Source organism: Coenobita brevimanus, chromosome 110 (assembly GCF_032717465.1).
Source record: "Coenobita brevimanus isolate Jiangsu-jjx chromosome 110, ASM3271746v2, whole genome shotgun sequence".
NCBI lineage: Eukaryota > Metazoa > Arthropoda > Malacostraca > Decapoda > Coenobitidae > Coenobita > Coenobita brevimanus.
Window position 1 is genome coordinate 10,904,614 of NC_137063.1, and position 12,604 is coordinate 10,917,217.

The 12,604-nt window shown below is 41.8% G+C and overlaps 1 protein-coding gene across 1 annotated transcript in view; it reads right to left on the reverse strand.

The window, feature by feature from the left end:
• qm (geranylgeranyl pyrophosphate synthase quemao) overlaps positions 1 to 12,604 on the reverse strand; it is a 146,173-nt gene that overhangs the window by 107,750 nt on the left and 25,819 nt on the right. The window contains exon 3 of the mRNA XM_080286007.1: positions 10,795 to 10,939. Coding sequence (XP_080142133.1) covers positions 10,795 to 10,939 — 145 coding nt within the window. The remainder of the gene's footprint in view (positions 1 to 10,794; positions 10,940 to 12,604) is intronic.

Sequence of the window (12,604 nt, forward strand, 5' to 3'; positions counted from 1 at the left end):
CATGGGTGATGCACTTCTTCCTTTTCGAGGATGGGGCAGACATCCAGGCTCGCAAAACAATATCCTCAGAGTAGACGAGAATGTTGCTGGAACAGCGAGTGTACCCTCTGTGCGCGCGTGTTTCCTCTGCTGAGCCTCTCTCACCACCCTCCAAGTGGCGCATTTGGGCATCACGTGATGAGTGCACATCATCGACGTCACAAGGTGGGTGGAGCGTAGGCAACCGTTTTTTGCTTCTTGGGGTGGAAATGTTGCGTACTCAGGGTAACCCCGGATTTGGGCCACTCTTCGCTGCCCGTCTCGCTTACAATGAGGTCAATTCACGTACTATTAAAAAATACACTAAAATTCGGAAAAAAATAGGTCCTCGCGTACGATAAGGATCGCGTACTCTGAACTCGAATATTTTGGGTACCTACTGTATTAGTTTTGTCTCCAAATCCCATGCGCAATGAGATCGAAAGCCATTTTGGCGGCCATCTTTGTTATTAGTCCCCACCACCATGAACGCCTCGCAATCTTGGTCTTGACCGACTTTTTGTGGCTGTTCTCCCAGGTCTCTGAGGCTCGGGGAGAAAGGAGTGAAGAAGAATGACAACAGTGGAGGGGATATCGGCAATGCGGCAGTCACCCAGTAAGACTGCTGACCTATACCACTTACTACTTTGGCCCAATAAAAGAATCAAACATATTAGCGAGTTTATCACCATCCGCTCACTCAAGCAGTGCTTCTCGCGGGTGTCTGCCCTTTCCTCTCCTCCATCCTTCTTTCCTTTCATCCTCCTCCGTCTTTTTTTCCTTCATTCTTTCCTCGTCCTTTTGCACATGGGTGACTTTACATTTCCTCTTGTCTTTCTTTCCTTCATTCTTTCCTCTTTCTTCTGCCTGTGGGTGACTCTACACTGAGTGGCAAGCCAAATGATTTCCTTTACACCAGGAAACCATTTACTATGCTGGGTGGTAACCATATAACCAAATTTTGGTGCCTGGTGGTTTTGTGGGTAACTGCAGCGCTCCAATCAGACTGAGCCGGTGAAGATTATATCCAAGGAGTGGTTGGGATTTACTGCTCACGTAGTGCCACTCAGGGATGAGACTGGTCACTCTCATCTTAAAATGTCAGGACCAACCTGCCTAGTCCCAAGCTCCTATGCTCCCCATGGGGTAACGTAGGATTGGATGATGGATGGATGGATGGATTTCCTGGTCCACTGCCTGGACCTGGGACTGTGCAGTGGATGGGGCCTGTGGCACGTCTCTCCCCTTTTATTAGTACCGACTATGACCAAGTACAAGAATGAGTTTCAAAGCAAGCCTGAGGACATTAAATCACCAAGGGGATGAGAGTAGGTTCGTGGAATGTAAGGAGTTTAAGGGGTAGAGTGGGGGAAGTGGCTGAGGCATTCAGTAGGAGGTGGGTGGATGTGGCATGTTTGCAGAAAGTCTGGTACAAGGGTGGATCAGCCAGAATGATTGCTCGGAAGGATTGCTATTATAAGCTGTTTTGGCAGTGGGGAACAGACAGATATGGGGATGTGGATGTGTTAGTTGCAGAGAAACAGGTGGAATATGTTGTGAATATTATGAGTGTAAGAGATAGGATATTAGTGGTGAAAACTTTGTTCGGTGGAATGACGTTTGCAAATATATTGGTATATGTTCCACAGGTAGGCTTGGATGAGGTGGAGGAGGACAGATTTTGGGATGACAATACATGCAGTTGGTGTTATGGGGGATGATGTGATTGTGGTTTTGGGAAGGGACTTGAATGGTCATGTAGATGAAAGAGCTCAAAGATATGGAGGCGTACATGGGGGATATGCATATGGTACTAGAAATGAGGAAGGGGAAAGGATACTCAAGATTCGGGAGGCAATGAACATGACTGTGTGCAACACGCATTTTAGGAAAGGAGTGTAGGTTGATTACATACCAGTAGTCAGATAGATTATTTCCTGGTCAGGAGGGCTGATAGGAGGTTAGTGAGGGATATTAAGGTGATAGGAAGCAAGTATGTTCAGCAGCACGAATTATTGATATGTGGCATGGTACTTTTTTTTTTTTTTTTTTTTTTTTTTTTTTATGTGACCGACTCTGGGCATAGGCTTCACAGCCTGCTTTCAAGGCCCAGTAGTCCTCCTACGTACCGCACACCTCTACATGTCACCACTTCAGCGCTAACACCCACCGTCCATACTGAATGCTAGGGCTGTCTCATACAGGACTGGTGTATTGGTTTTAGCGGGGGTATTTTTACATGTCGGCGGGCCTTCTGGTAGATCAGTAAAGTCTGATTTTATGAAATTCAAATCCTTAAACTGTTCCCTGCCTCAGCGGGATTTGAACCCAGGTCCGTCATGACTGCAGGCCAACTCTCTACCGATTGAGGTCTTAGGCACCTGGTAGGAAAATATATAAGCTCAAAAACCAAGCAGTAAGGGATGCTGAGTCTCAGTAAGGAAGAGAAGCCTAACTTTACATAACCTCTAGAAAAGAATAATTTTATTCTCAAATTATTGTTAAGATATATGGATGGAAAAAGTGAAGAAATAAAAGATGCATAAAGCACAGAAATACGAAAGCAGTCGGGGTGAAAGGAAATTCAAAGTCCTATACCCATTACAGCACAGGCAACCCATGTTATTTGAAGGATTATGTCAAGCTCGTTTGGTTAGCAATTTTTCGGATTAGATGATTAACCCGCCCCATTCCGACGTTTTCTGGGCAGTGGTACGCCCCAGTCCCGAAATTTTTGGACCTTTTTTTTAAGGCTCAAACATTCGCTTTTGGTGAGAAACATCGAAAATTCATAGAGAAATCGCTCACCTGAGGTTTAAAATACTCAATCCAGGTACTAGTACCTCCTTACCTGACTGGGTTTTCTAATAGGCTGGCACCAAAGAAAACGAGTTCTATGGGAGGGTAACTATTTTATCCACTCATAAACAGTATTTATTTATTTACTTGGTACGAATTTATATGTAGTACAAGAGTATATTGGTTTTCAAACAGTAATATAGGCATTATAAGCATTGTTTCACTCACTAACTCATCACCATTCATGACCTTTTTTTCCCACATTACCTGATCATCATTTCTGACTGTTTCTTCCTCTAATGCTATGTAAACTTTGTCCTCCACATTGTCATCGATTGGGGAATCACTCTGGCCCTGAATGTCTTTATTGGCCAGGTCACTGGTAACAGGTGAATTGCCGAGACAATGGCGTGCAGGGGGGGGTGGGGGCGAGAGGTTATGTGGTGTAAGGCATTGTCCCTGCTTGGCATCTTGTAGAGGAATAGAGGAAGGTGTCCAGTGTATACGTGCCAAAAATCACTTGCGAAATCACTCGTGAAAATTGAAAATTGTGCAAATTAGGGACCATGCAATGTTGCTGCGTTAATTTACGTCTCCGGGATATGAGTGCACATCATGTGAGGACGTGAATTCACATCTCCGGGATGGGGCGGTTTAAAAATTGGGCTCAGTGAGGTAATGTCAGCTGGCCATGGAGGTTTACTCTTGTATAACTTTAGTCACCCTCCTCAAGATATCTATGCAGTTATAATACACTCATTACACACTTCCAGCAGTACAACACTGGCAACAGAATTCAGCTAACACTCAGTAACACATGGGTTATAAGGTGTTATGTCATGTGGCCACACGGGATTACTCATTTGTGACTAGTCACCCCCTTCTTTAGTACGTAACCAGTCACAACTACATATTTCCAGCAGCACAACAGCTGCAACAGAATTCAGATAACAGTCAGTAACATCAGGGTTATATGGGTCTATGTCAGATGGTCATATTGTACAGGGGTATCATGTGTGAGTACAGTCCCCTCCCAATGCATGACCAGTCATAATTACATCACTGAAGAAGCACAACATCTACAACAGAGTTTGGACAACACTCAGTAACACATGGGTTATATGAGGCATATCAGGTGGCCATACTGTACAGGATTATCATGTGTGACTTTAGTCACCTCCTGGTAATGTCCAGTCATAATTACATACTTTCAGAAGCACACCACAACACCTGAAACAGAATTTGGATAACAGTCAATAACACCTCGGTTAGTGATGAGTGGAGTACAATTTGCATGTGTGGGGAGGCTCCCCACATACAGTTCATCTCAACATGGTGGAGTCAAAGGCTTTTCGTGTCATTAGCTCTCCTCCTCTTATGGGCTCCTTTCAACCTCTGTTTCTTCGCCACACTGCTGCACCTTTATCTCTCTTCTATCACTGCTTCAGGGGTCGCTGCTCCTCTGAACACTGCTCACATCCCTTCACCACTACAGAAGGCGCGCAGCACAAGTCTAGCAACAAACTCTCTCATCCCTTTTCTGTCCAACTCTCTAATGCAAGAGTTAACTGTTACTCCCAGTCCTTCATGTGTGCAACAGGTCAACTCTGGAACTGTTTCCCTCTGTATATCCTACTGCCTATGATCTCCTGTCTTTCAAATGTAGTGTGTCCAGGCATCTAAGAATGAATGGATCTTGAATTTGGCTCTCTGTCATCTTGTTTTTGTTTTTACTTTGAGGGAACAATCTTGTGGGCTCCTGGCCTTTGGTTACTTCTTTCTTGCATTAAAAAAAAAAAAAAAAAAAAAAAAAAAAAAACAGGTAGCTTTGTGTCAGTTTTAGTGAACCTCCACCACTGCACTGGAGAAAGAAACATGAGTTGGGAAACTGGAACAAACATGGATAAAAACATGAGGAAAACAAAATCAACAGGAAATAATCATTTACCAACACAAAAATTATTTTAAAAATATACAAACCAACCAAGAAAAACTGAATTGGTAAGGTAATTCTGCTGCTTAAACTCAAATACAGCTTCACCACATCCTTTGTATCTTTTTATGACTCAATCTTAATTTGGCCCTCAAAAAAACAAACATATAGTGAAGAGCTGCATCACATAACACATATTATTTATGGAATATATATCACAGAAAAATGAGAGGAATAAAAAGGATCGAGTAAACAGTAGTGCACACACCAGATTTGTCCATTCTGTATATCCTATCTTTAATGACTCAGTTCTCATCTATCTCTGCCGAAACATGTGAGGAGCTTCAACTGATCAAAGGATGACTTATTCCAGCCTTATTAATATAACTTTTTTCTTTCATACTGCCTCAACATGACTAAATGTACTTATATGTTGTTACAAACAAATGTTGAGTAATTATTCATTTAGTAATATATTCAAAGGGAGGTGATGAAAGATGATTTGAGCAGGGATGCATCAATATGGCCAGGCAATGGGGGTGAAGGATGCAGGGTGCAAAGGACGTTGGAAGTGCATGATTTCCAAGTCACTGGGCAGATAAATTTGAATGTCAGTGGGCAAAAATGGAAGTCGGCCAGGATTTTCCAAATTTATACAGGGCTTTTAACAACAGGAACACGCTGGAGTAAAGGTCTATACTGCCACAAAATATTTCAGGCAAAAGGATGTGAAGAGGCAGAGTATGCTTTATAAATTTCATTTCTGTACTGTATGTATATATACAGTGCTCGTCGGAAATATCAAGCGCCCTGCGTCCCTCCTACGAAACAAACCTTTCAACATTGAAAAAACATATAAATATCGCATTTAATTACCTTTAGTGCTTCGTAGGGTATCCTTTATGTTTCTTCACAGACCTGAGACGTCTTGGAAGTGAAAGGGCGAGGCTCCTGAGGAGCTGGAGGGGTATTTTGTCCCAGGAGTCACGAATGGCGGCTTCCAGCTTAGGCAGAGAGCTCACATCCTTCCCTTGGAGACTCTTCTTTACGAGGTACCAGAGGTTTTCAATCGGGTTGAGGTCTGGGCTATTTCCTGGCCAGTCTTTCATGAATGATACTTCGCAGTCACGAAGCCAATTGGTGACCGATTTGGCCTTGTGAGCAGGTGCACCGTCCTGCTGAAACACTTGTGCACCTGTTAGCTTGAAGGAGTCTGGTAAATGATCACACAGAAGCTCCAGGTAAACATCCTGATTCACTCTAAGGTTCTTGGGAAGTACAACAAGCTTCCCCAAACCCTTCCCAGAGAAACAACCCCATACCATGAGTGAATCAGGATGTTTAACTGTGCTTTCTACATACCGTGGGTCAAGTGGGTCACTACCTTTGTGTCGGTACACACGTGCTCCTCTGTTACAGGTGACACTAAATGTTGCCTCATCAGACCACAACACTGACAACCTTTGCTCCTCACCCCAATTAAGGTATTTGTTAGCAAAGGCAAGCCTATGAAGTCGCTGGCTGCTAGAGAGAAGAGGCTTTTTCACAGGCCTATGACTTGTGTAACCAAGTTCATGGACCCTACGAGACACTGTTCTCATAGACACCTCACCAAACACTTCCGGGTTGCTCTCCTTTATTTTCCTTGCACTCACACGAGGATTAGACTCCACTGCATGTTTTAAAACATTAACAGACCTTGGGGAAGTTTTCCTAGGCCTACCAGACCACGGTTTCTTTGTGGGAACTTCACCACTGTTTTCCACTCGAAACCGCGAGCACCACCGACGCACTGTCAATCGAGCCACACCAACCAATTCACTAATTTCCTTTGTCTGGTGGCCTGCCTCCTTTAGAGCAATGATCTGGGATATGATTTCACTCGATAGTTCATGGGTAGGTGCCATGACAAAGTGGTGAAAGCCAAAACACTGCGGGACACTCGGTAAAAAAGGGCGCAAAAAGAAAGGGAGACGCGGCGGAGTTCCTCTCTCTCAGGCAGCCTGTGGGCAACTGAGGCGGGAACCAAAGAGCGCGTCGGAAGGCCTCAGGCTACCGTGATGTCATGCTAGCGCCGCAAACTTGTGGCTCAATTTTTACCACCAAAAATGGGTGATTCTTTTTTGGCCATAAGTACTGCGCACCCGGCCATGGGTGCACGATGTTTCTGACGAGCACTGTATATATATTTATATATACAGTACCCTCATGTCCAACACGCGTTAGTCCAACACGATTCACGTCCAGCATGGAGAGCAAATAATTAGTATTATTTAATACGATTTAATTACTGTAACACGAGTGTTAGCATAACACACACAGAGCACCGAGAAGTGGGCGAAATCCGCAGAGTTCACTTCTAGCACGATCACCCCCGGTCCAACACGGTCATACTGGACATTCCCATGATGATGACAGCCAATGAAAACTTCTGATCAAGTAGCCTTCCCCGCCCGGTATCGTGACATGATCATGATGCCGCCCAATTAAAAACGCTTCTGTTGTCACATGATGTTTTGTTTAAATTTCTCCCGCCACAGCGCCACTCAGTCGCATAATTCGCATTGGAAGGTGCTTTTTTCTTGCTCCATTTTCTGCCCTTGTTACTGTATTTTACCCTGCTCATGATGCCTAGGAAGTCTTCTGAGAACCCCAAGAAGCGTCGGCACCTCCCTCAGGCCACCAAGCTAGAAAGCATCGAGAGGAAGAAGAAAGGGGAGAGGAAAGTTGACACTGCCAAGGCCTACGACATGAATGAAGCCAACATGAGGACCATAATAAAAAACCAAGACAAGATCCTGGCAGCAGTGAAGGCTTACAGAGTGCTAGGACAGGCAGAAGCAGGACCTTCCATGGCTGTGGACGAAGATAGTGATTCTGATTCTGATTTTGAAGGATTTATGAGGGAGGTTGAGGAGGAGCAGAAGCCATTACCCACTAGTGACGCCAGCAGCCATCCCAGTAGGACTTCCTACAGCCTTGGATACCACCTTCCATTCCCAGCAAGCCCACCAACACTATCCTAAAAGGTTAGTTATCATTCATAGCACAGTACCATTTATTATAATTACAATAGTACCAATATATGTATAGGTATATGGTAGGTATTTAGGGTGACTTTTCCTAGGGTTGCTGACATAATTCATTTTTCCCCATAAGCTCTATTGTTTGTCCAACATGTTTTTGGTCCAACACGGGACCCATGCATGACAATATTACCGTGTTGGACGCGAGGGTACTGTGTATATATATACATATATATATATATATATATATATATATATATATATATATATCTATCTATATATATATATATATATATATATATATATATATACATATATATACACACACAGTAATCACTCTAATATCCGGACGCCCAATATCCAAACATCCCCACTACCCGGACATAATCGTCCGGGGATCCAATATTCCCAAAATGGTCCGAACCCCCCTCCCCCCCCAAAAAAACGAATTTTTCCCACCCGTAATTCGAGGTGGCCATGGACTTGCTGTAAGTAGGCAGAATGTTTCATACTGTACTATTTTCCATACTATACTTACCTCATTTCACTCTTTAATGTCCTTTATTGGTGTGAATAGGGTGTTAGGAGCTATGCATGTGCAGCAGGAAGGTGTTTTTCTTAGTTAGGCTAGGTTAGGGTCCATAAGTACCAGTCCAGGAGCCAGTCACCAGAATGTTTATTAATATATGAACACACTTCTAAACCCTCATTTTATGTTTCTTTTGCATTTATTTCAGTCATTTATGTGCCTTATTGGTGTGATTTGGGTCTTAAATAGGTGCTATGCATGTCCAGAGGGAGTTGTATAGGTGTTTCTCTGAGTTAGGGTCCATAAGTACAAGTCCATAAGCTGGGGCCCAATATCCAGACAGAACCAATATCCGGACCTACCTATGGCTCTATTACGTCGGATATTGGAGTGATTACTGTGTACAGGTAACTCGCACGGAACACGTGGGTTTCGTTCCTACCGTGCCGTGTTAGGTGCAAAATCGCGTATATTTAAACTACTCCATATTTTGCTCCCTAGACCCCCCCAAATGTGTTGTTTTGCTGTTATCTGTCACTGGTAATCACTAGAAAGCACTTTAAGTGGTTAGAAGGTTTATTTAATGTTATAACTCACAAATGCAGTACTCCACAGCAAAACTTCAACACACAAATACTGTACCTAAACACAAGGAAACATTCCGACGCCGATCATAGGTAATAATATAAATCAGGTTAACTGGTACCAGTGCTTTAACTTACAAGCACATACCAGAACAGTACATATTTAACTTAGAAATGCAGTGCTGTGATATCAAATGATTTCAGTACATAATCTGTTAGGAATGGCTGGAGAAAAAAAAATGTTATGAATACAGTTTCACCTTTTTGATATATGTTTATGGTAGTTTCGAGTTATTTTTTACGTTATCGTTGTGCCCATGCTTGGAAAAGGGAGCGAAAGAGTTGAATTTTCAGTCCTAAATGAGAAAACTGCACGTCCTCCAAGGCTAGACTCTGCCACGGGAGAATAAAGTGGAGGGTCAGTCCAATTAGCAATAAGGAAGTTGTGTCACAACTTCCAGCTCCCACACCACGAGTATGGCTAAAAATAGAATCGTAATGCAGTTTCAGAACTAACAATAAGTCTAATTATTACGAATATAGATACAAAGCAGAAATAAATACGTTTACAGACGGGGAAAACGTACTTCTTCCGTCATAACATGTTCATCTTTCTCTATCATTTTACCTTGTTATTTTCGCAATATATATTGCTGTCTCGTAAAGAGGGTGGTTGTTTGTGTTTTGCACGGGAGGAAAAAGATTGTATTTTCTGTCTGGGTCGAGATAATGGGTGTAACTATGTGTGGTTAGGCATGGCCACGAGCGAAAAAATCGTACATCCACTCATCACGATATCAGGTGGTGAACTGACAGATGACACATGAGAGGGTGAAGTCAAGGTCAGTCTCATGTCCCAGATTTTCGTTCACTTCCCGAAAGTTTTCACAGTTTTCTACAAGTTGCATTGCATCAAATGATCCAAACCATTACAGCAAACCTGAGCAAATAGGTAAAGATACCAAGACAAAAATGTACTTTTCTCTTATTATAAGTCTTTAACGAACAAACTAAAAAGGCAATATTCCGACGCCGATCATGGGTAATCATATAAATCAGGTTAACTGGTTACAAGGCTTTATTTAATTATTTAACTTTATTTAAGTGCTTACAAGTACAGTACATACGAGAACAGTAAATATTTAACTTACAAATACTGTACAGTACTGTGGAAAAAACGAACAAATAAAAAAGGCAATATTCTGACGCCTATCAGGTAAACTGGTTATAAGACTTTATTTCTTGCTTTAACGTTATTTAATAGTACTTTAAGTTGCACATAAACTTACCAGAACAGTACAGTACTCTAAATATTTAACTTACAAATACTGTGCTACTGTACTCGGGAATGTCTCACTCACTGAATAATTTCCCGCCTAGATCGTCACATAATCAAAACAAACAGCGCGCTGCGGTGACGTTCGAGGATTTGATCTTTCAAAGGCCTCTCCTGCGTTAAATTGTAGTTTTCATGATGGTTTTTTAATCTTACGTTGTCTTATATGTATCCCAGCCCTTACCGTGTATAATTGCGAGCGGTGACGTTCGAGGATTTGATCTTTCAAAGGCCTCTCCTGCGTTAATTTGTAGTTTTCATGATGGTTTTTTAATCTTACGTTGTCTTATATGTATCCCAGCCCTTACCGTGTATAATTGCGAGCGCGTTCCGTGAGATCGTGTTCCGTGCGAGTTACCTGTATATATATATATATATATATATATATATATATATATATATATACTGTACCAGGCAATTCAAGAAAGTAAACAGTTTGGTAAATTATAGAAACATAAACATATACCTACAGAAGCATAACTGCCAAACAACTGGAGCTTCATGAAAAGTTAAGTCAGAGTTACCTGTATTACAGTTTACAGAATCCAGGAATACAAACTGCTACCTACCTCTGGGTGGTCAAGGGCCAGAACTTTCTCTAGACCCATAAAATAGACATAATTTGCAGCGTTGATGGTTGATGCAACACCATAGATGCTGTGAGCCACCGGGATGCCACGACGTAACACACTGCTGTCCTCAATGTCGTCAATCCTAGAAATGCACAACAGTTAGTTTCTCCTATTCTGGACCTCTAGCATTTCAGATTTACCTCTTCAAAAGACCCATATTATGAAACATTCATTTTAATGATCATTATCATCATCATCATCATGAATACAAAATTTCACCATTATAAATGACATACTGTATGTCAGATTCTGAAACAGGAAAAAGACACACACACACACACACACACACACACACGATGGAGGGACAACACAGTGAGAGAGACAGTAGATTGGCAAAAATGGATGATAATGAGAAGGTGAAATCAGAAACAAAAATGTGAGAAAAGAGAGGTGGGGAAAGAAAGCTAGTGAACTGTGATAAAGAAAGTAATGGATGGGAGGACAAGACTTAGGGAATGTGGAGGTTGGGACAGTATCAAAAGGGTGAAGTAAAGCCAGTCAAACTTTAGTTCAAGTTAGTAAAGGTGGCACAGGATGTGATGAAATCTACATGGAGGTTGAAGAAGAGTGAAACATACAAGGGGACAGTGGTGAGGAGGGACTTGACTTGGGTGGAAAGAGAGTAAATATGAAATTTAATATCAGAAATTAAGGAAAAAAACAGTGAGAACAGATGAAGATGCGAATAAATTTTTTTGGAAAGTAATGAGTATTAAAATGGAGAATGGTATATAAAGAGGGACAGAGAGAAAGTAAATAAAAATCATAGAGTACGAGACGTTACACATGGTAATAAACAAGGAGAACAGTGTAATAAACAAACAGTGTACCGTAAAATACAGTAGATCAACTTATTAAAAAAACGTTAGATCCAGATGATTACATCAACAAAGAAAAACCTGAAGTAATATGTTTAAGTGAAACAAAGTTAAAAATAGGGCATGAAAGTAGAGGTGATGAGTTGGAGTAGATATAATATATGGAGCAGAGGTAGAGAAGGAAGAGCTGAGGGAGGAGTTTTGATAATGACAAAAAACATTTTCACGGCAAGATGTAGAAATAAATACCAGAAATAAAAAGGTAGTTGCTATAACAATGGAAATCATCAGTGAGAAAGGTAATATGATAAGACACAGTAAACCTTCGATATAACGAACCCCAGTATTGTAAATTTCGAATAAAATAAACAGCCAAATCGTGACCGAACTTCCTCCAGATTTTGTGAACAAAGATCACTAACTGCAGGGGAAGCTCACGAATCAGCCCACGGTGACAACAGCAACCCTTCCTGGCACGGTAAGTGTATTTCAACAGCATCCCTTCCTGGCACAGTAAGTGCACTGTAACAGTACTACATTATACTGTATTCTTATTATAGGTACTGCAGCAGCCGTGGCTCAGTGGGTTAGAGCGCTCCGCTCTGACCGAAGGGTCGGAGGATCGAATCCACCCAAGGGTCACTGGTAGACATCAGGAAGGGCATCCGAACATAAAATGCTACACGCTCCAGTCCAAAAGTCCTCTACGCAGGGGCAACACCTTAGGCTTTCAAGGATACCAGGTGTAAAACCAAATTGTTATTATTATTTTTTTTATTATAGGTACTGTATTTATATGTACAACTTCATACAGTATTGTATTTACATGTATAACTACATAAACCATTGAATTCTCCATGTAAAACTTTACGGAGCAAGTTTAGGTTGTGGATGCTCACGTAGTACCAAATGACCCCCTGGATATAGCG